This window comes from Tachypleus tridentatus, chromosome 10 (genome assembly GCF_004210375.1).
Source record: "Tachypleus tridentatus isolate NWPU-2018 chromosome 10, ASM421037v1, whole genome shotgun sequence".
Classification (NCBI taxonomy): domain Eukaryota; kingdom Metazoa; phylum Arthropoda; class Merostomata; order Xiphosura; family Limulidae; genus Tachypleus; species Tachypleus tridentatus.
In genome coordinates this window covers 111948432-111973888 of record NC_134834.1, presented here as the reverse complement: position 1 = coordinate 111973888, position 25457 = coordinate 111948432, and the positions used below count along the sequence as shown (strand labels likewise).

General features: G+C 36.6%; 1 protein-coding gene across 6 annotated transcripts in view; it reads right to left on the bottom strand.

The window, feature by feature from the left end:
• Positions 1-25457, bottom strand: part of LOC143230098 (protein grainyhead-like) — a 163384-nt gene that overhangs the window by 57981 nt on the left and 79946 nt on the right. For all 6 annotated transcript variants that reach the window (XR_013016234.1, XM_076463141.1, XM_076463142.1 and 3 more), the window contains 4 exons: positions 15270-15524; positions 14046-14619; positions 10722-11129; positions 5232-5392 (listed from right to left, as the gene is read on the bottom strand). Coding sequence is in view for 5 of the 6 variants with exons in the window: in XM_076463141.1 (XP_076319256.1) it covers positions 5232-5392; positions 10722-11129; positions 14046-14619; positions 15270-15524 (1398 nt within the window). In the remaining variant the exon portion in view is untranslated. The remainder of the gene's footprint in view (positions 1-5231; positions 5393-10721; positions 11130-14045; positions 14620-15269; positions 15525-25457) is intronic.

Below are 25457 nucleotides of genomic sequence, written 5' to 3'. Positions count from 1 at the left end.
ACTTCCTTTCTTCTCTAGATACAGAGAGAACATCAACTGGTGTGTGGAGCAGACCTGGACACAATATACTAAACAGAAACACTTCCTTTCTTCTCTAGATACAGAGAGAACATCAGCTGATGTGTGGAGCAGACCTGGCCAGAATATACTAAACAGAAACACTTCCTTTCTTCTCTAGATACAGAGAGAACATCAACTGGTGTGTGGAGCAGACCTGGCCAGAATATACTAAACAGAAACACTTCCTTTCTTCTCTAGATACAGAGAGAACATCAAGTATTTTCCCCTAATATTAACCCAGCCATGCATTATTTCTCAACACACAAAGTTTATTGATGTTGAATGAATAAGTAAACGTGAACAGGAACCTGTTTCATTTGGCTAGCCCCATTACTAGATCATTGGTAAAGGAATATACTTACAACACTGAGAATCAGACTTAAATTATAGCGGTAGGCATAGGTTTCCTTTGGTTTGAATTTAGTGCCAAACTACATGAGGGCCATCTGCATTAGCAATATGTAATATGTAATTTACAGTAACAGAGTACAGGGAAGACAGCTAGTCAACACCACACACCGCTAACTATAGCACTACTCTTTTACGAACGAATACTGGAATTGACCGTAACATAACGCCTCGACTAGTGATAAAATGATTTATTTGTTTATAGTTAAGTATAAGGTTACACAAAGGACCATCTATGCCCTGCTCACCACGGGTATCGAAAGCCGGTTTCTAGCAATGTGAGTCCGAAGACATATAGCTGTATCACTGGGAGGGGGGCTGAAAGGACCAGCATGTTCAATAACGGGGATTCGAACCCGAGAGACTAATATTGTGAGCCGAGCTCACTGCTAGGCTTCCAGTGATTATATAGTCCCTTATAAATTAACAAATCTTGCAGCTACCGTCAAATAGATGTTGGTGTTTTATCTCATAGGTAATCAATCTCCTTCTTCATTTGCTCCATACATTATTTAAATATGTGTTGATTTATTCCAGTACTTTCTAATACTTACCTTTATATTGGTAAACTTTTCTAAGTAAAACGTGTGTCTGAATACATTTCTATTTAATCTACATTGTCCACGTTTTACAGATAACTGATTTATGAACTTTCCAACATTTCACTAAATGTGTTTACAACTATTTAGAACATATTTACAGAAAAGAACTTTCAATCAGAAACAAACTGTTAACATTTCAAAAGTTCAATAACCCAAAATTTGAAGGTTTTTATAACATTGTCATCCTTACACAAAGCCACATTTAAGAAGGTTCTGATACTAATCTACAGCGAAACTTCATCCACCATTATGATGGTATTATAACCTTTGACTCTAACTACAATTAAAAAAAACTCAAAGTAAGTAATATACTTATAACAAACCAACAGACCAGTCCTCTAACAAACCAAGACAACAGCCAGTGAAAGATTTGTAACAAACCAAGACAACAGCCAGTGGAAGATTTGTAACAATGTGTGTGTGTGTGTTTTTCTCATAGCAAAGCCACAAAGGGCTATCTGCTCAGCCCATCGAGGGGAATCGAACCCCTGATTTTAGCGTTGTGGAGACATAAGATTTGTAACAAACCAAGACAGCAGTAAGTAAGGTTCTTATAATAAACCAAAACAGCAGCCAGTAATAGACTTGTAACAAACAAAGACAGCAGTAAGTAAGGTTCTTATAACAAACCAAGACAGCAATCAGTAGTAGACTTGTTGCATCCCAGGACAGCAGCCAGTAGTAGACTTGTAACAAACAAAGACAGCAGTAAGTAAGGTTCTTATAACAAACCAAGACAGCAATCAGTAGTAGACTTGTTGCATCCCAGGACAGCAGCCAGTAGTAGACTTGTAACAAACAAAGACAGCAGTAAGTAAGGTTCTTATAACAAACCAAGACAGCAATCAGTAGTAGACTTGTTGCATCCCAGGACAGCAGCCAGTAGTAGACTTGTAACAAACAAAGACAGCAGTAAGTAAGGTTCTTATAACAAACCAAGACAGCAATCAGTAGTAGACTTGTTGCATCCCAGGACAGCAGCCAGTAGTAGACTTGTAACAAACAAAGACAGCATTAAGTAAGGTTCTTATAACAAACCAAGACAGCAACCAGTAGTAGACTTGTAGCATCCCAGGACAGCAGCCAGTAGTAGACTTGTAACAAACAAAGACAGCAGCAGTAAGGTTCTTATAACAAACCAAGACAGCAATCAGTAGTAGACTTGTTGCATCCCAGGACAGCAGCCAGTAGTAGACTTGTAACAAACCAAGACAGCAATCAGTAGTAGAGTTGTAACAAACCAAGACAGCAATCAGTAGTAGACTTGTAGCATCCCAGGACAGCAGCCAGTAGTAGACTTGTAACAAACAAAGACAGCAGTAAGTAAGGTTCTTATAACAAACCAAGACAGCAATCAGTAGTAGACTTGTTGCATCCCAGGACAGCAGCCAGTAGTAGACTTGTAACAAACCAAGACAGCAATCAGTAGTAGAGTTGTAACAAACCAAGACAGCAATCAGTAGTAGACTTGTAGCATCCCAGGACAGCAGCCAGTAGTAGACTTTTAACAAACCAAGACAGCAGTAAGTAAGGTTCTTATAACAAACCAAGATAGTAGCCAGTGGTAGACTTGTAACAACCCAGGACAGCAGCCAGTAATAGACTTGTAACAAACCAAGACAGCAGTCAGTAGTAGTTTTGTTACGAAACAAGACAGCAGTCAGTAACAGACTTGTAACAAACCAAGACAGCAGTCAGTAGTAGTCTTGTAACAAACCAAGACAGCACTCAGTAGTAGTCTTGTAACAAACCAAGACAGCAGTCAGTAGTAGTCTTGTAACAAACCAAGACAGCAGTCAGTAGTAGTCTTGTAACAAACCAAGACAGCAGTCAGTAGTAGTTTTGTTACGAAACAAGACAGCAGTCAGTAACAGACTTTTAACAAACCAAGACAGCAGTCAGTAACAGACTTATAACAAACCAAGACAGCAATCAGTAGTAGTCTTGTAACAAACCAAGACAGCAGTCAGTAGTAGTTTTGTTATGAAACAAGACAGCAGTCAGTAACAGACTTTTAACAAACCAAGACAGCAGTCAGTAACAGACTTATAACAAACCAAGACAGCAGTCAGTAGTAGTCTTGTAACAAACCAAGATAGCAGACAGTAGTAGTTTTGTTACGAAACAAGACAGCAGTCAGTAACAGACTTACAACAAACCAAGACAGCAGTCAGTAGTAGTTTTGTTGCATCCCAGGACAGCAGCCAGTAATAGACTTGTAACAAACAAAGACAGCAGTAAGTAAGGTTCTTATAACAAACCAAGACAGCAACCAGTAGTAGACTTGTAGCATCCCAGGACAGCAGCCAGTAGTAGACTTGTAACAAACAAAGACAGCAGTAAGTAAGGTTCTTATAACAAACCAAGACAGCAATCAGTAGTAGACTTGTTGCATCCCAGGACAGCAGCCAGTAGTAGACTTGTAACAAACCAAGACAGCAATCAGTAGTAGAGTTGTAACAAACCAAGACAGCAATCAGTAGTAGACTTGTAGCATCCCAGGACAGCAGCCAGTAGTAGACTTTTAACAAACCAAGACAGCAGTAAGTAAGGTTCTTATAACAAACCAAGATAGTAGCCAGTGGTAGACTTGTAACAAACCAAGACAGCAGTCAGTGGTAGTTTTGTTACGAAACAAGACAGCAGTCAGTAACAGACTTGTAACAAACCAAGACAGCAGTCAGTAGTAGTCTTGTAACAAACCAAGACAGCACTCAGTAGTAGTCTTGTAACAAACCAAGACAGCAGTCAGTAGTAGTCTTGTAACAAACCAAGACAGCAGTCAGTAGTAGTCTTGTAACAAACCAAGACAGCAGTCAGTAGTAGTTTTGTTACGAAACAAGACAGCAGTCAGTAACAGACTTTTAACAAACCAAGACAGCAGTCAGTAACAGACTTATAACAAACCAAGACAGCAATCAGTAGTAGTCTTGTAACAAACCAAGACAGCAGTCAGTAGTAGTTTTGTTACGAAACAAGACAGCAGTCAGTAACAGACTTTTAACAAACCAAGACAGCAGTCAGTAACAGACTTATAACAAACCAAGACAGCAGTCAGTAGTAGTCTTGTAACAAACCAAGATAGTAGACAGTAGTAGTTTTGTTACGAAACAAGACAGCAGTCAGTAACAGACTTACAACAAACCAAGACAGCAGTCAGTAGTAGTTTTGTAACAAACCAAGACAGCAGTCAGTAGTAGTTTTGTTACGAAACAAGACAGCAGCCAATGTATGAAAACTTTCCTAGTATGAATAAACAGTTTCGCTTTATTCGTATATTTGTCTTTCGTTTATGTCCGTTACTTAAAATGTTACAAACTGTTATTTTTAACGTGTAATTTAATGTTGGCTCGATGGTGTAATACGTTAGTCCAAAATATTCCAGAACGTGAATGGTTTGTTTGGATGTTTTTGAGCACAAAGGTTCTGTGTGGGACACTTTTGTTGCCTGTAGACCAGGTATTGAAACCCTGTTTTTCGTGTTATGTTCCTTGAAATTTGTCGCAGGGCCACCAGGTGGTATATTAGCAATCAATGGGATATTCTGTAAAATATCTAACACCAGTATCTAATTGAAACTTCGAGTGAACCAGTCAAATTAATCAATAAATATTTGAATGTTTCTTATGAAGCCCGATGGTAATGTGTCGGATATTTTTTAATGCGATGCTCTTGTTTAGAAATTACAAATCGATCATCAATATATATTTATAATAATGTGGCCTAAAATATGTGCGATTATCTTTCAGTCACATTCCTTTATGAAAACTAAAAAATATCATAGCCATAGTAAGTGCAAGTTTTAATCCCTTACGAAAACCAAAAGCATTATCTAAATATATCTAAAGAGTAAAACAAGACAGGTGTGAAATTCATTGATAGTTTGTAGTGAAATACTATGGTAGATCAAACGATTCTAGGGCCATTATAACTATCCTCAAGATTATACCCAAGATATGTATAATTTACTTTTGAGAAAAATAGCCTTAACATTGCACGGTTTTAATTAAAATTGTTTGTTGGGAAACAAACAACCAGATGGTGTTTTAAAATAAACACAGAAACTTACATTCGTAACAACCAGATGGTGTTTTAAAATAAACACAGAAACTTACATTTGTAACAACCAAATGGTGTTTTAAAATAAACACAGAAACTTACATTCGTGGTATCTGGATCTTTTCAATATCTGTACTTTTTCCCACTTCACGCCATTGGCGCTTTGTTCCCTGTGTGTTTACCAGTCTACCGCTAGGATTCACTGGTTGATCGGTGTTTTGGAGAAGATTGGAAGTGTGTGACAAGTCTGAATAATCAAATATCTGCGAAAAGAAGAAACTTAAGGTACAGGATACTCGAACTTAGCATAGAAAAATCGATAATTAATATTAAGTAACTTAAGTCACTACACTTCCATAATCATCAGTAATAAATATTTAGCTTTTAGTCTGCAAGCCAACAATACGAAATTTTGCAGACTGTGTGGGCTACGGGGTGTGAGTGAGTGTTAGGGTTTCTGATATTTAGTTTTGATTCTAACTGAAACTCCCTCTATTGACCCCAACAGTGTACTACCACAATAACTCACGACTCACTGGTGTTTCGTCACCAAGATGAGGGGTTGGCCGGACTTTTATTTTTTTACACAAAATAGTGTTTAGTCAGGTACCGCACTTAGGGTAGCAATAAGCTCACACCACCATCTTTATCAACAGAACTCACAAAAACTGCGGCAAAACAACTTTACAGAACTGAAAATCCATATCCTTCATGGGACTTAGTATGAGGGTGTGGGTTTATTCGCTCAAAGCCTGAAAACTAGAAAAAATTTGGACACTTTCGTGGGAGTTTCATTCTGTATATCACAATGTGTTCAAATCTCTAATCAAAAATAAAGCAAACATAAACTTTGTTAGAAAATCAAACTGCTAAACATGTCTCTGTATTTGGGTGCAAAAATAATTCTACAAATTCTGCTACAGGTCTGGTCGAGGTATAATGGTCACAGCAACTATACTGTGAATCATATGATTCATCTTTGGATCTCTCTCCTTGCCATAAAAATAATGTAACTGTAAGCTATGTATGAGACACAAGGGATCTCTTGTGTAGGTACTGTTGACTAGCTTCCTGTAGCTTCTGTTGACAATCTTCCTGTTGGTACTGTTGACTAGCTTCCTGTAAGTACTGTTGACCAGCTTCTTGTAAGTACCGTTGACTGTCTTCCTGTAAGTACTGTTGAGGATCTTCTTGTATGCATTGTTGACTGTCTTCCAGTAGAGACTGTTGACTAGCTTCCTGTAAGTACTGTTGACTAGCTTTCAGTAGGTATTGTTGACTAGCTTCCAGTAGGTACTGTTGACCAGCTTCCTGTAAGTACTGTTGACTGTCTTCCTGTAGAGACTGTTGACTAGCTTCCTGTAAGTATTGTTGACCAGCTTCCAGTAGGTACTGTTGACTAGCTTCCTGTAAGTACTGTTGACTAGCTTCCTGTAAGTACTGTTGACTGTCTTCCTGTAAGTAGTTTTGAGAATCTTCTTGTATGCATTGTTGACTGTCTTCCTGTAGAGACTGTTGACTGTCATCCTGTAGAGACTGTTGACTAGCTTCCTGTAGAGACTGTTGACTAGCTTCCTGTAAGTACTGTTGACCAGCTTCCAGTAGGTACTGTTGACCAGCTTCCAGTAGGTATTGTTGACTAGCTTCCTGTAAGTACTGTTGACTAGCTTCCTGTAAGTATTGTTGACTAGCTTCCTGTAAGTACTGTTGACTAGCTTCCAGTTGGTATTGTTGACTAGCTTCCTGTAAGTTCTGTTGACTAGCTTCCTGTAAGTATTGTTGACTAGCTTCCTGTAAGTACTGTTGGCCAGCTTCCAGTAGGTATTGTTGACTAGTTTCCTGTAAGTACTGTTGACCAGCTTCCAGTAGGTATTGTTGACATTACCATTATGTATAAAATTGAAAATCATGTATGGTATGTAGAAGGAGTTATTATTTGTAGTCTATATCTGGAGACACTATGTTGTGCATATTTTTCTTTGGTCAAGTTTAGATTATAAACATACAGATTGATATTAAATATGCTTTAATAGGTAAAAGTTTTAACCTAATGTAGACCTAGGAAGTTCTAGAAACCTGGCGTCAAATTGTCTAGTAAATGATATAGCTAGGTTCTTCAAATATAAGAACATTGGTTAAAATTCCGAATTGCTTAGAGTCGTTTCTACTCTGAGTCAGTGAGCGTTTGGTTGTTTGTTTTTTGAATTTTGCACAAAGTTATACTAGGGATATCTGCGTTCGTAGTCCCTAATTTAGCAGTGTAAGACTTGAGGGAAGACAGCTAATTATCACCATCCACCGACAATGCTTGGGCTACTCTTTTACCAACGAATAGTGGGATTGACGGTTTAATAAAAACGCCCCCAGGGCTGAAAGGGCGAGCATGTATGGCTAGACGGTGATTCTAACCTGCGACCCTCAGATTACGAGACTAGCACTCTAACCACGTCGTCATGGCGGGCCAAATATAAATAAAAATTGTGGATGTGAGAAAATATAAAGATAGGTGTAAATAAAAAGAGAGGATTGACAGACAACCGGATGTCAGAAACACGAGTTCCGTCTCCTAACACATTCACTTGTATATTAGAGACAAAAGTTGGGCTGTCAAGTGTCACGAACTTTAGAACTTTGAGGTATTGTAGGGCAGGGCATGAAATGGCAAGTGGCCACAATCTAGACTGTCATGGTGTGGTCATATTTATAAAGGTTACATATTTAGGTTAACCTAATAAAGCACGGAAAGCGATGTGGAGACAAAGCTAGCGGTCACGAGTTTATAAATAATTCTTATACTCTGTTACACAGTGATTTAAAATATTAAATATCAAGCAATTCTTACTAAAGAAACAATATTGATCACGTGATCAAAACCCTTAGTTTTATATAAACGGCTTTATTGTTCTCCTATTATAATTGAATAACAATATTAACATAGCTATTCAGTTCTGCGATATTATACGACCGACCGTTACGTTCCAAGGTCATGCATGCAGTTATGAGGGTCACTTATGAATTAAGTAAAGTGTTAGTTTAGGGTCATGTTCTGTCAAGAAGAAACATTTTATTAAGTAAAGTGTTAGTTTAGGGCCATGTTCTGTCAAGAAGAAACATTTTGTTAAGTAAAGTGTTAGTTTAGGGTCATGTTCTGTCAAGAAAAAACATTTTATTAAGTAAAGTGTTAGTTTAAGGTCATGTTCTCTCAATAAGAAACATTTTATTAAGTAAAGTGTTAGTTTAGGGTCATTTTGTGTAAAGAAGAAACATTTTATTAAATAAAGTGTTAGTTTAGGGTCATCTTCTGTCAAGATGAAACATTTTATTAAGTAAAGTGTTAGTTTAGGGTCATGTTCTGTCAAGAAGAAACATTTTATTAAGTAAAGTGTTAGTTTAGGGTCATGTTCTCTCAATAAGAAACATTTTATTAAGTAAAGTGTTAGTTTAGGGTCATGTTCTGTCAAGAAGAAACATTTTGTTAAGTAAAGTGTTAGTTTAGGGTCATGTTCTGTCAAGAAAAACATTTTATTAAGTAAAGTGTTAGTTTAGGGTCATGTTCTGTCAAGAAGAAACATTTTGTTAAGTAAAGTGTTACTTTAGGGTCATGTTCTGTCAAGATGAAACATTTTGTTAAGTAAAGTGTTAGTTTAAGGTCATGTTCTCTCAATAAGAAACATTTTATTAAGTAAAGTGTTAGTTTAGGGTCATGTTCTGTCAAGAAGAAATGTTCTGTCAAGGTCATTTTAAGAAACATTTTATTAAGTAAAGTGTTAGTTTAGGGTCATGTTCTGTCAAGAAGAAACATTTTGTTAAGTAAAGTGTTAGTTTAGGGTCATGTTCTGTCAAGAAAAAACATTTTATTAAGTAAAGTGTTAGTTTAAGGTCATGTTCTCTCAATAAGAAACATTTTATTAAGTAAAGTGTTACTTTAGGGTCATGTTCTGTCAAGAAGAAACATTTTGTTAAGTAAAGTGTTAGTTTAGGGTCATGTTCTGTCAAGAGGAAACATTTTGTCAAGTAAAGTGTTAGTTTAGGGTCATTTTGTGTCAAGAAGAAACATTTTATTAAATAAAGTGTTAGTTTAGGGTCATCTTCTGTCAAGATGAAACATTTTCTTAAGTAAAGTGTTAGTTTAGGGTCATGTTCTGTCAAGAAGAAACATTTTATTAAGTAAAGTGTTAGTTTAGGGCCATGTTCTGTCAAGAAGAAACATTTTGTTAAGTAAAGTGTTAGTTTAGGGTCATGTTCTGTCAAGAAGAAACATTTTGTTAAGTAAAGTGTTAGTTTAGGGTCATGTTCTGTCAAGAAGAAACATTTTCTTAAATAAAGTGTTAGTTTAGGGTCATGTTCTGTCAAGAAGAAACATTTTATTAAGTAAAGTGTTAGTTTAGGGTCATGTTCTGTCAAGAAGAAACATTTTCTTAAGTAAAGTGTTAGTTTAGGGTCATGTTGTGTCAAGAAGAAACATTTTATTAAGTAAAGTGTTAGTTTAGGGTCATGTTCTGTCAAGAAGAAACATTTTCTTAAGTAAAGTGTTAGTTTAGGGTCATGTTCTGTCAAGAAGAAACATTTTCTTAAGTAAAGTGTTACACTGTTAAAAAATGTATATCATTAATAAACTGTCAAAAAGAAATGTGCCTGTACAATGCGTGTTAACAGTAAGTATGAATTACTTATTTATGTTTATTATTATATGTTAGTTATCAGTTATGCTAGAAATAAATAATAGCGGATTTAGAATTACAAAAAATATTGAAAACCCAGAACTGAAACGCTGTCCAGAGAACTTACACACTGCAATAATCGTTGTACCTAGTCAGAGAACTTACACACTGCATAAATCGTTGTCGGACATAAAAACCAAAATTAATTTCCTCTTCTGATGTCGTGGGTACTGCAAAAGTGACGGTTAAAATCCACTATTAATTCGGTTTAACAATAATAACTCGAAAGGTGGCGTTGACGAACTGTCTTTTCGTATTTCGTGTAGCTTGTTCGTTTGTAGCTAAGCACAAATTACACAATGAACTATCTGTGCTCTGCCTACCACGAGTATCGACACCCGGTTTCATACCGCTGTGTCACTGGGGGCTTCACGTGAAATTCAATCAAGAAATATTTACCTAAAATACCAGTTGCTAAATATCTCTTTAATATCTTCAAACGAGATAATGTTTTGGTTGATGTCTGTATTTCATTTATTTACACAGATTGAATAGTTTGATAGAAATGTAGTTTATTGTCACAAAATATGTTGAGATGTTAAGACTAAATTCAAGTAAGAATACAATAGATGTAGAATCGGCTTCCATGTTAAGACTAAATTTGAGTAAGAATACAATAGATGTAGAGATAGTTCCATGTTAAGACTAAATTTAAGTAAGAATACAATAGATGTAGAGTAGGCTTCCATGTTAAGACTAAATTCAAGTAAGAATACAATAGATGTAGAGTAGGCTTCCATGTTAAGACTAAATTCAAGTAAGAATACAATAGATGTAGAGTAGGCTTCCATGTTAAGACTAAATTTAAGTTAGAATACAACAGATGGAGAGTCAGCTTTCGCGTAACGGACAAAAAAACAAAAGCAGTTACCTGGGGAAGACCAGCGCCATCTCGTGGTGTAATCGTAGCCTCTCCGATTCCACTATCAGGCGAGGGAAGGTCAGCGGTCAGTCCATGCACAGTGGTTTTATAGTTGCTATTCTGTCGGATGAAGCGATCAACAAGAGCTACACTCTCGACCACAGTATCTGGGTATGCAGTTATTTGCTGACGGCCAGTTTCATACTGTTCGGTAACTGGTGTGCCAATATAAGCATACAAGTCTCTGTAGTGATCTCCAGCGGTCAATGTATAGATAGTAGATCCTACTGTCCGGTTGACTAAAGAATTCTGTGTAACGTATTGGGGTATGGAAACCACAGCATTGGCCAGGATACTGTACTGCCCGACCCCTAGCGGTTCGTAACTGGACTGCGACGACGGTATATCAGAGAAAACCTACAGGATCAAATAATACTCTCGAAGTAAGGAGTTGCACTGCGAATAATATAACAAACTATCATAACTTGAGGAAGTGTTGCCATAGCAACCATGTTACGTTCTTTTGATTGTACAAGAAGCTTGTATAAAGAACTTGTGAAGCTAAACTTATGATAGAACTAACATGGGCTACTGTGGTATCTTGATGTAGATACACAAATAAATAACAAATTAACCATTTCGGAAAGGTTTGGATTATCTTGATTACGAAAAAGGCGGCGTTTGCTACTTCTTATGAGGTCGAGGTCGCTGGATCAGATTTATAAACCTGACCCGAGACCACGAGAGCCAACATGTTAACAGGTAAATTTAAAGTAAAACAATGTAACAATGAAAGGTACTTGGAATGTTCTAAATGCGCTTGTGAACGTGATTGTTTAAGAGTAGTTAAACCGTGGGTCCCAGGTCACGTGCCGAAAGAACTTATTTGACCATATTCCAATGATTTTAACATACCAGTTGAATCGGATATGTGTCTACTGATTACTTCATTGACAGAGAATTGAATCAGATACGTATCTACTGATTACTTCTATGACAGAGAATTGAATCGGATATTTGTCTACTGATTACTTCATTGACAGAGAATTGAATCGGATATTTGTCTACTGATTACTTCATTGACAGAGAATTGAATCAGATATGTGTCTAGTGATGACTTCATTGACAGAGAATTGAATCGGATATGTGTCTAGTGATGACTTCATTGACAGAGAATTGAATCGGATATGTGTTGATTGATTACTTCATTGACAGAGAATTGAATCGGATATTTGTCTACTGATTACTTCATTGACAGAGAATTGAATCGGATATTTGTCTACTGATTACTTCATTGACAGAGAATTGAATCAGATATGTGTCTAGTGATTACTTCATTGACAGAGAATTGAATCAGATATGTGTCTACTGATTACTTCATTGACAGAGAATTGAATCAGATATGTGTCTAGTGATTACTTCATTGACAGAGAATTGAATCAGATATTTGTATACTGATTACTTCATTGACAGAGAATTGAATCAGATATGTGTCTACTGATTACTACATTGACAGATAATTGAAACAGATATGTGTCTACTGATTACTTCATTGACAGAGAACTGAATCAGATATATGTCTACTGATTACTTCATTGACAGAGAATTGAATCAGATATATGTCTACTATTACTTCATTGACAGAGAAACATAAAAGAAAAAAGTACAATAATATAATTAATTCAGAAGTGTGTGTGTGGAATCATATATGTAAGAAATCATTAGTTACCACACAGTAAAGTGTTGGAGTTCAAATAGTGTGTTTTTTCTTATAGCAAATCCACATCGGGCTATCTGCTGAGTCGACCGAGGGGAATCTAACCCCTGATCTTAGCGTTGTAAATCAGGAGACTTACCGCTGAACTAGCTGGGTACTGGAGTTGAAATATACACACTATGACGTTTCTTACAATCTAATATCTACTATTATTAGAACTATTATTACTATCTAATGTCAATATTTACTCTAATATTAATATCTAGTGTCAATATATACCATAACTAGTATTAACAGCTAGTATTACTGCTTACTATACCTAGTGTCACTCATTACTACAGCTACTATTAATATCTAGTGTCAATATATACCATAACTAGTATTAATGGTTACTGTTAATAGTTACTAAACTAATAGTAATTGTTAGTGTTAATATCTACTGTGACTAATATTAATTACTAATGTTAATAGTTACTATAACTGTATTAATTACTTATGTTAATAGTTACTATAACTGTATTAATTGATCATGCTAATAGTTACTATAACTGTATTAATTGATCATGTTAATAGTTACAAAACGGTATTAATTGCTCATGTTAATAGTTACCATAACTGTATTAATTACTAATGTTAATAGTTACTATAACTGTATTAATTACTAATGTTAACAGTTACTATAACTGTATTAATTGATCATGTTAATAGTTACTATAACTGTATTAATTGATCATGTTAATAGTTACAAAACGGTATTAATTGCTCATGTTAATAGTTACCATAACTGTATTAATTACTAATGTTAACAGTTACTATAACTGTATTAATTACTAATGTTAATAGTTTCTATAACTGTATTAATTACTAATGTTAATAGTTACAATAACTGTATTAATTACTAATGTTAACAGTTACTATAACTGTATTAATTGATCATGTTAATAGTTACTATAACTGTATTAATTGATCATGTTAATAGTTACAAAACGGTATTAATTGCTCATGTTAATAGTTACCATAACTGTATTAATTACTAATGTTAACAGTTACTATAACTGTATTAATTACTAATGTTAATAGTTACTATAACTGTCTTAATTACTAATGTTAATAGGTACTATATCTGTATTAATTACTAATGTTAACAGTTACTATAACTGTATTAATTGATCATGTTAATAGTTACTATAACTGTATTAATTACTAATGTTAATAGTTACTGTAACTGTATTAATTGATCATGTTAATAGTTACTATAACTGTATTAATTGATCATGTTAATAGTTACTATATCTGTATTAATTACTAATGTTAATAGTTACTGTAATTGTATTAATTGATCATGTTAGTAGTTACTATATCTGTATTAATTACTAATGTTAATAATATAATACCCAGTGTGGAACCGTCATATCATATTTTTCTATATACTGATTTTTTTCTTTTTTAGAAGTTGTGTCAAGTTTTATCTGTCGAGATAATCTTAAATCAGGGGTGAATGAATTACCCCCTGTTTACCATCCTAGAGTCAGTACTAAAACATGATGGCCTGTCTCGTGTGGCAAGTGTTAAAATGTTTTAAGCTTGAAGCACACGTTTACTAGTTAAGTACTGACCTGTACAGAGTTATAGTGTTGTGGAACAACGGCTGCTGCCTGTAGAGGTGTTACAGTGGCTTCTTGGGATTGTGGAGAAGATGTGTCTGTCTCTCGACTCTTGCTAATGTCAGGAGAACTATCGCCAGCTACTGTCACCAAATCAATGGCTTGACCAGGAGATTTTAATTCAGAGGATTGAGAGGTCATAGCCAGAGGGGAATGGCTTTCTTTCTTGACCTGCACGAGCACGGAATTAGCAGTACTGGCCTGAGTGGGTGAAGGATATCCGGGAGCCAGGGCGGTATCTCCACTGGACAGAGAGGAGATGAGTGAGGGGCGAGCAGATTTCCTCTGATGATGTTTGGTTGAATCGGTAGAAGACAGGGAATTAGTTTTAATACGATTAACTAAAGTTAGAGAGTCCGTTAGTTCATCCGGCTCCCGTTTGATGGCGATACTGTTAAAATAAATATCCATTTCTTCGGCCCTAGTACCTGAAGCCAGAGCACTAGCCATGGCAGACGTCATGTGACTTGGATGAGCAATACAGGAAGCTACGGTATTGGTGCTGACCGATGACGTCACAGAAGCACTAAAACATGTAAATATAAAAACGAGAAAAGCTAATGATAACTTAGAAAAATAAATAAATAATAACTAGCTAACTGTAGTATAATTTAACAGTTCATAGTTTATAACTTAATTGCTTACAATTTAATGGATTACAGTGTAAGTTGTTACTTTTTGAAATAATCATAAGTATTATAAACAGTTTACTGACTATCTGCTAACTTGTCTACCACCGTATTATAAACAGTTTACTGACTATCTGTTAACCTGTCTACCACCGTATTATAAACAGTTTACTGACTATCTGTTAACCTGTCTACCACCGTATTATAAACAGTTTACTGACTATCTTCTTACCTGTCTACCACCGTATTATAAACAGTTTACTGACTATCTTCTACCCTGTCTACCACCGTATTATAAACAGTTTACTGACTATCTTCTACCCTGTCTACCACCGTATTATAAACAGTTTACTGACTATCTTCTAACCTGTCTACCAACGTATTATAAAAGAGTTTACTGAGTATCTTCTAACCTGTCTACCACTGTATTATAAACAGTTTACTGACTATCTTCTAACCTGTCAACCATCCTTTTATAAACAGTTTACTATCTTCTACCCTGTCTACAACCGTATTATAAACAGTTTACTAACTATTTTCTGTTTACCTCCATATTTCAGGTATAGATGTGTACTTCTCTGCTTTATCTGTTGCGGCTAGTTTGTAATTTTCGCATAATAATCCAATGCTAGAACCCTGTTCTTCTCCGCCTCCGTTAATATTTAACATGGCTGTAGTTGCTGCCGTTAGGGGATGTTCGTAGTAAGCTCGTAAACCTTCGTCTCGTTCTGGCATATCCGATGTACGTTCGGAAGTTACCGATTTTGTTGGAACCAGCAACTCGGCTACTTCCTTGTTTTCACTAGAACAAAGTTACACACAGTTTTAAGATACCTTGTGACTCTCATAATGATTTCATAAAACACATTCTTCTGTTACATACAATATGAACAAACCGTGTGACTGTCATAATGACTTCATAAAACAGTATTCTGTTACATACAATATGAATAAACCGTGTGACTGTCATAATGACTTCAAAAAACAGTATTCTGTTACATACAGTATAAATAACTTGTGTGACTCTGACAATGACTACATAAAATATGAAATTGCCTTACATAGAGTCTCTGACTCAACAAGCGACATGCTATCTACTAAACTACATCCACTTCAAACATAAAAATCATGACCGCGAATCTTTCAACATAGGGGGTCTCACTACAAATCATGACCGCGAATCTTTCAACATACGGGGTCTCACTACAAATCATGACCGCGAATCTTTCAACATAGGGGGTCTCACTACAAATCATGACCGCGAATCTTTCAACATACGGGGTCTCACTACAAAACATGACCGCGAATCTTTCAACATACGAGGTCTCACTACAAATCATGACCTCGAATCTTTCAACATACGGGGTCTCACTACAAATCTGAGATCTATTTTAATATTAGACTTTACTCGATGACCGTCACGGTTTTTATGACGTCACTGTTGAAGAAAGGTCTCCGACAGGTTTCAAATTTCTAGATATGTTTTAGTACATTTAAGGCCACCCTTTGTCATTGTACTTCAATGTTTAAAAATCTCGTTATTAGTGTGAAGTGTAATTACAACTATTGAACTTATAAATATGCAGAACTACGTGTTTTATGATTTCTGAATGTTAAGTCTAAGATAACTGTTATTTATTTAAAATTAAGGTCACTTTTATTATTCAATAATTCAGACAAACAATTATAAAGCATTTCAACTAAACAAATCAAGAACTGGATTTAATGACTGAATTATGACAGCTTAGGAAAACTTGTGGAAAAACTAAATTATTCAGTATTCCTAACTCAACACGTATGTAGTACTCGTAAGAATATGTACCTAGTGATTTGTATATTCTTATACCACAGCTATCAAACACCCCTTGTACACTTGGAAACAATATGGCGAGTTTCTATATGCAAGTACGACAGAGTTAGGACTAAAAGTCCTTAACCAGTTCCAAGATGTATCATAGGGCAGTTCTTCTTCCAACTTAAGAAGGCCTGCAGAAAGTGCTAGCCCAAGTGACTTACTGTTCTAAGTGGTTTTACTGTACCCAAATATTTATATACATAAATATAATACACACACGACGGTTGGGTTTGACTTTAACAAAATATTTATATTCATACATATAATACACACACGACGGTTGGGTTTGACTTTAACTAAATATTTATATTTATACATATAACACACACACCCGACTCATGAGTTTTACAGATGTAGGTTTATTCACTTTATTAAGCCTAGCGTGGTCTTGTGTTTAGGGTGCTTGACTCGCAATCTGTGGGTGGGGGGTCGAATATCGTCACCAAACATGTTCGCCCTTTTCTTTGGTAAAAGAGCAGCCCAGTAGTTGGCGGTGGGTAGTGTTGACTAGCTACCTTCCCTCTAGTTTATCACTTTTAAATTAAGGATGTTCAGTGCATGTAGTCCTTGAGTAGCTTTGGGCGAAATTTAACAAACAATCACATTATTTATAATTTAGCGCCATCTACTACGAGTAAATAAGAAAGCTAAGTAGTTGTTTTTTTTACTGTTGTCAGAGAAACGATGTTATGAAATGATATAAACACCGGCCCATGAACAACAATAGATAAATTCAAGATACGTGTGATCTACAAGTTGAACACACGACATCAAGATACGTGTGATCTACAAGTTGAACACACGTCATCAAGATACGTGTGATCTACAAGTTGAACACACGACATCAAGATACGTGTGATCTACAAGTTGAACACACGACATCAAGATACGTGTGATCTACAAGTTGAACACACGACATCAAGATACGTGTGATCTACAAGTTGAACACACGACAGAAATACATCAATGAATAATAAGCTTATTTCATCGTTAGATCCAATCCTAGTGATAAATGCATCAGGTTAGCAACGACTTAATGGACCTGCAACCTTAAAGTCCTGGATTTGATTCTCCGTTGTGGACAGGGCGCCAGATAGTCAGTTATGTAGTTCTACGTCAAAACATAACAAATAAACGAACTTCTTTCAATTAAAGCTGAATATAAAAACGTATATTTTATATAATAAATATACTTTACGAATTTATAAAAAATATACATATATATATATATGTGTGTGTCAGAAGAATATTGTTTCTTATTCGCCCTGTGACACGAAACTTGGAGACTTAGGATAAAATGATTGTAAAGGTATAAAGTAAGTAACAACTCTCTACGAGGGGTTATCTTGGACAAATTTGGTAATTTCTAAATAGCTTTGTTAAACCTGTTTCTGTGTCCTTTCAAATGTCAAATTTGTGTGCAAAAATACGTCGGTCTTAAGTTACATCGACCAAAGTCGATCTGAGTACAATCTTCATTCTTTACAGGGCTAACAGGATGTAATAATTGGAAAGGTAACCGCCCACCAGAGGGCGAATCATAGACATAAGTGGGCGTGATTATTCGAAATGTAATCAATAGCATAAAACCAAGAGCAATAAAACTGAGTAGTCTAATAAATCAAGATCAGACCGGAAGGGTGGCTCCCCTTGAAACAGAACAAGGGGTGTAAAATGCCTTGGGGGAAGAAGTTGATACGTCTGTTTAAAACTTTCTTTGGAGCCAAGTGGAAAGAAAAATGCAAGATTACGTGGACATGTTCCACAATATTTATGTTCCGTGAATATAAGGACTAGGCCTAATCCGAAACTGTAACATATGAAGGTTAATTTTGTTTTTTTACAACTAATAATTCAATAATGAACTACAATACAAGGTAAACAGTACAAAACAGGCTTAACTACTGGAACAGTAATGTGTTTCTCTTTAAATTGAATTTACTAAACCTAAACTGTTCAAAACAAGACTTTCTACATCCATCCATTTTCGAAAACGTATTTGATAGGCTTCACAGAAGTCAAGTTTACCCACTATCTCTGTTGGTTTGCTCTTTCCTCATCAAACAGAGGGATTTGACAGTCACTCTTATAGTACATCTACAGGTCTAATATGCAGCGCGTTTCAGCGCGAACTATACCGCAATACTATGATAGAAGAGAGACAGAGAAGGAACACGCTAGAAAGACAAGAGAAAAAGAGGAAATAATACAAATAATCAGACAGGACGAAGATAAATATAAGAACAAGAGACTAAAACTGAAGAATACAACAGGATGACAAGATAATAAAGAATGACTTAACAAAATGAAAAATACATGGATATTACAGGTCGCAGAACACGAGAAGGAAAGGCAACGAATAGAAATATTGTAATAAAAGAAGGTGAATACAACTTGTCTTGACACATGAGCTTTTCAACTACACGGTTTCATACGGGAATCTCAGAATACACTACCTGAAGAATGAGACACTTTCACAGTGTCAGTAATCCACTAACAAAAATGTGTTGTAGGAAAGGAGAAAAACAGAAATTACACTTGGACCAGGACGGTAGGTCACTCTGGATCTTTTACCCCAAGTATATATATACATATATAAAACAAGAGCACGAAATATTACCAGAGGCTGTTTAAGGATATACTATGGTTGAGATAAGCCTTCCTTACATGTCCGTTAAGAACGAAGTAACCCAAACAACCCGGCTTGAGCACTATGTCAAGCGTTCTCACCGTTCAATTCCAGTATTAGTTTGAGAAGTGTCACTGTACCAACCAATGACACTCGTGGCCTGGCATGGCCTAGCGCGTTAAGGCGTGCGCTTCGTAATCTGAGGGTCGCGGGTTCGCGCCCGAGTCGCGCCAAAGATGCTCGCCCTCCCAGCCGTGGGGACGTTATAATGTGGCGGTCAATCCCACTATTCGTTGGTAGAAGAGTAGCTCAAGAGTTGGCGGTGGGTGGTGATGACTAGCTGCCTTCCCTCTAGTCTTACACTGCTAAATTAGGGATGGCTAGCACAGATAGCCCTCGAGTAGCTTTGTGCGAAATTCCCAAACAAACAAACACTCGTGTAAGTGTTTAGTAACTTACATTACGCCACACCGTATTGAAACATATTACAAGTCTTCCTCCAGTGATTGTTACTGTATGGAATTGTGGGGGAAAACAATGAACATCACTCACAAGACAGGTTGGTTAGCCAAGCACAAAGTATCACTGAACATATTACAAGTCTTCCTCCAGTGATTGTTACTGTATGGAATTGTGGGGGAAAACAATGAACATCACTCACAAGACAGGTTGGTTAGCCAAGCACAAAGTATCACTGAACATATTACAAGTCTTCCTCCAGTGATTGTTACTGTATGGAATTGTGGGGGAAAACAATGAATATCACAAACATATTACAAGTCTTCCTCCAGTGATTGTTACTGTATGGAATTGTGGGGGAAAACAATGAACATCACAAACATATTACAAGTCTTCCTCCAGTGATTGTTACTGTATGGAATTGTGGGGGAAAACAATGAATATCACAAACATATTACAAGTCTTCCTCCAGTGATTGTTACTGTATGGAATTGTGGGGGAAAACAATGAACATCACTCACAAGACAGGTTGGTTCGCCAAGCACAAAGTATCACTGAACATATTACAAGTCTTCCTCCAGTGATTGTTACTGTATGGAATTGTGGGGGAAAACAATGAATATCACTCACAAGACAGGTTGGTTAGCCAAGCACAAAGTATCACTGCCGACAGTAGATCATCCAATCTCCGACAGAGGGCGTGATTCACGTCGTCAAAACGATGGTTTTTACTACACTACGCAATACGATATCTTACTTTAACCACAGCAGGTATCAAAACCCAAATTTTAGCATTGGAACCTCTGAGTCTTACCACTGAGCCTCCGGGAAGGATGGGCAAAGAAATAATAAAATACTTTCCTACAAATTTAGAAATCGAGGGACCAACTACAAAGCACAACACGATTTATCACGTGTTTCGCTACCCAATGAAATCATTCTATAGAATAAAAGAACCGTGGATGACGAACTTGAGAGGAAAATAAATGATCAATACAAGAGTTTATATTCTGAAGCTACATAACTTTGACAAAACGTGCTCTAGTTAAATATATAGAAATATTTACTAAAGAATAGAGAGCGCCCTACCCAAGAAGCCACGCCAGACTCTGCTACGTAAATAACAAAAATGTGACAACAGTAGATTCATCACAATCACGTGAAGGTCATTCGTCATAAACGTTCAAGAAACATTTCTCTAATGTGAAAACTGAACTATACATAGCTCTTGAATAAAGTGAAAAATATATTATTAACCCACAAAAGTTAAGTACATTATTAATAGAAATGATAACAGTTTAAACACTGATAGATTTAGTAGCTACGTACAAAAGATAAGTAGTTTTGAAATTGATTGACTGATTGTTTGTTTGAAATTAAGCACAAACATACATAATGACTTTCTGTGCTCTTCCCACCACAGATATTGAAACCCGCTTTCTAACGGTGAATCCGCAAACAAGGGGTATTTTTAAGTAGCGCTAGTTTCTGTCTCTAGGTCCCCCGGTGGAACATCGATAAGGTTTCAAACTTGCAATGTTTAAAATCAGTGTTCGATCTCCATCGGTGAACACAGCAGATAGCCCGATGGCTTTCCAATAAGAAAACTCACATTTTGTCTCTTGTGTCGCTACCAGACAACAAATAGTGTCAGTTTCGATTTCTTGTATCGCTCCCAGACAACAAATAATGTCAGTTTCGGTTTCTTATATCGCTACCAGACAACAAATAATGTCAGTTTCGATTTCTTGATTCGCTCCCAGACAACAAATAGTGTCAGTTTCGGTTTCTTGTGTCACTGATTGCAAAATCTACAAAACATTTCCCAAAAAACCATTAATAACGTTCATTCGTAGATCTAAACTTTTTATTAGTCGCACAAACAGTTATCAATGGAATATACTTTTCTTTTTTAACAGTACATCTCAAAAGTTCCATAACACATGGAAAGACTCGATATCATATTGATGGTTTGATTTAGCGCAAAGCCACACTGGGCTATTTGCTGTGCCCATCGCGGAGAATCTAAGCTCGAATTTTAGCGCCGTAAGTCCTAAACTTGCATATATTGATTGATATATGTTCTATGTTCTAAATAAAGTCGTGATATTTCTGGGTAGTAAAATCTAAAAACAAAACCTTCACTTCATACCTGGAAAACACAGTTATCGAAAGAGCACGTGGTAGAACGCTAATGAATTCAGAAAACTAAATTTGATGTTTTTGTCAGTTTCTCTCATAAACATCGAAAAAACAGAAAAAAACAGTCTGAAACTGTTATGATTTTAGTGGTAATAATGACCAATAAATGGTCAATGACCTATGTGATAGGTTATTTCTAGGTTCAGCCTTGTTTGTTTCTGAAATGAAGATCAAAGTTGTCTGCTCTTCTGTCTGTCTGTTCACTGTCTTCTAAAAAGGGTTTTAAAATTAGACACGTAATCGTCACCTTGCAACAATCACGCAGGAAGCGTGATATGACCCACCTACAGGCTTTAAGCACAGGAACAATGTTATGGAGATCCAGTTTTTGCACCCTTTGGGCCAAAATCATATTAAATGTGCTTGCGAGAGGCTATGGTGGTATAAGTAGTCTTATTTTAATATTAGGCTAACAATGTTTGTTATTATGTTTTAAGCAGGCAGACAAACAGATTATAGTCACCTTTTTTTTCCAGAACGTTTGTCTCACCTAGACCGTTGAGGCCTGGCATCAAGCTAAAGGCCTCAAGGAATAGTCTAACTACCATATCATTACATACACTGCTGGCCAAAATCTTAAGGCCAATGAACATAAAGAAAAATATGCATTTTGCGTTGTTAGACTCAACCACCTATTTGAGTAGAGCTTCGAAAGATGAAAATAAGAAAAGGGAAAATAAAAATAAAAAACGTTTTTAGCATTTAATAGGGAAACTGTGAACACTATGAAATTAGCCTAAATACTAGCTGGTCAAAAGTAAAGACCATAATGAAACGAAGCGTTAATCAGTAAACAGGTAACGAAATTAAGTCATTTGTGTTCAAGCATCAGCAATGTCAACATCTCCCACTGACATTTCCTGTGTTACGTTGGGTAAAAACATGGCAAAAGCTAAAAGGTTGACAGAGTTTAAAGGTGGCAAAATTGCCGAGCTGTAAAAGCAAGGTCTCTCTCAACGTGCCATCGCTGGTGAGATTGGGCGTAGTAAAACTGCTGTTGCAAATTTCTTAAAAGACCCTGAGGGATACGGAACGACAATTTCAAGTGGTCGGCCCAAGAAACTTTCGCCGGCGTTGAGCAGGAGGATTCGACAGGTTGTTCGGCAAGACACCAGCCAATCGTTGAACCAGATTAAGGCCCTTACGGACGCACGAATGCAGCTCAAGAACAATAGGACGGCATCTACGAGAAAAAGGCTTTAAAAACCGTAAACGTCTTCAAAGGTCACGCCTTCTTCCACACCACGAAACTTTGCTGAGAAGCACCAAACATGGGACGTAAAAAAATGGACGAAGGTTTTATTTTCTGACATGAAAAACAATTAAACTGGATGGTCCAGATGGCTTCCAACGTTACTGGCACGATAAAGATATCCCACCGGAGACATTTTCTACACGGCATAGTGGGGAAGGTTCCATCATGATCTGGGGTGCTTTCTCCTTCCATGGAACAATGGAGCTTCAGGTTATACAGGGGCGTCAAACAGCAGTTGGCTACATTGGCATGTTGGAGAGAATATCCTTATTGACTGAAGGTTCTCGCTTGTGTGGAAATGACTGGATCTTTCAGCAGGACAGTGCTGCAATCCATAATGACGACAGGACAAAGGACTTTTTCATGGCGAATAACGTGATTCTTTTGGACCATCCAGCGTGTTCGTCATAACTGGACCCCATTGAAACTGTTTGGGGTGGATGGCAAAGAAAGTCTATAGAAATGGACGTCAATTCCAAACAGCACATGATCTTCGTGAAGCCATCTTCACCACTTGGAATAACATTCCAGTCAGTCTTCTGTAAACGCTTCTATCGATCATGCCAAAGCGAATGATTGAATTTATTCGCAATGACGGCCGTGCAACTCACTACTGAGACCTCTTGTTGGGCATTTCCTACCCTGTTTAGGATTTCTTTTTGTTATGGTCTTAAAAATTTTGACCACATTTTCCCTATTAAATACTAAAAAAAAATTATTTTTATTTTCCCTTTTCTTATTTTCATCTTTCGAAGCTCTACTGAAATAAGTGGTTGAGTCTAATAACGAAAAATGCATATTATTTCTTTATGTTCATTGGCCTTAAGATTTTGGCCAGCAGTATGTAATAATATGGTAGTCAGACTATTCCTTGAGGCCTTTAGCCTGATGCCAGGCCTCAACGGTCTTGGTGAGACAAACGTTCTGGAAAAAAAGGTGACTATAATCTGTTTGTCTGCCTGCTTAAAACATAATAACAAACATTGTTAGCCTAATATTAAAATAAGACTACTTATACCACCATAGCCTCTCGTAAGCACATTTAATATGATTTTGAGCCAAAGGGTGCAAAAACTGGATCTCCATAACACTGTTCCTGTGCTTAAAGCCTGTAGGTGGGTCATATCACGCTTCCTGCGTGATTGTTGCAAGGTGACGATGAAGTGTCTAATTTTAAAAGTCTTCTAAAAAGGGTTTTAGAACAGACAGACAGAAGAGCAGACAACTTTGACCTTCATTTCAGAAACAAACAAGGCTGAACCTAGAAATGACCTATCATATAGGTCATTGACCATTTATTGGTCATTATTACCACTAAAATCATAACAGTATCAGACTGTTTATTCTGTTTTTTCGATGTTTATGAGGAAAACTGACAAAAAACATCAAATTTAGTTTTCTCAATTCAATATACAAATACATATTTTTTCTTTATGTTCATTGGCCTTAAGATTTTGGCCAGCAGTGTATTATTGTTTGCTTTCACCAATAACGTGTTATAATTTCAAACAGATTAAAGATTAAATTTAACATTTTATTTCAACGTATTTCCAGTAAAGTGGTTACACGTGCAGTAAATCTACTTACAACAGAAACTGTGAATACAATATGAACAAATATATTTCATATTAAAACTTATATTCAAGTAAAAATGGTACAACACATTTAAACCATCGAAAGTCGGAGTCGAAACTTAGAAGGAAACTCACTAATATAAGTAACACTACGGCCACTATTTTACTTCTAGAAAAAAGTTCCAATGAAACATGAGGTCACTCATTCACATGTAGAACAGTTGACAGTACGACATCATCCGTTCACGTCTAGGCCAGTTGACGGTACGACATCATCCGTTCACGTCTAGGCCAGTTGACGGTACGACATCATCCGTTCACGTCTAGACCAGTTGAAAGTACGACATCATCCGTTCACGTCTAGAACAGCTGACGGTACGACATCATCCGTTCATGTCTAGAACAGCTGACGGTACGACATCATCCGTTCACGTCTAGGCCAGTTGACGGTACGACATCATCCGTTCACGTCTAGGCCAGTTGACGGTACGACATCATCTGTTCACGTCTAGACCAGTTGAAAGTACGACATCATCCGTTCACGTCTAGAACAGTTGAAAGTACGACATCATCCGTTCACGTCTAGAACAGCTGACAGTACGACATCATCCGTTCACGTCTCGAACAGTTGAAAGTACGACATCATCCGTTCACGTCTAGAACAGCTGACAGAACGACATCATCCGTTCACGTCTAGAACAGCTGACAGAACGACATCATCCGTTCACGTCTAGAACAGCTGAAAGTACGACATCATCCGT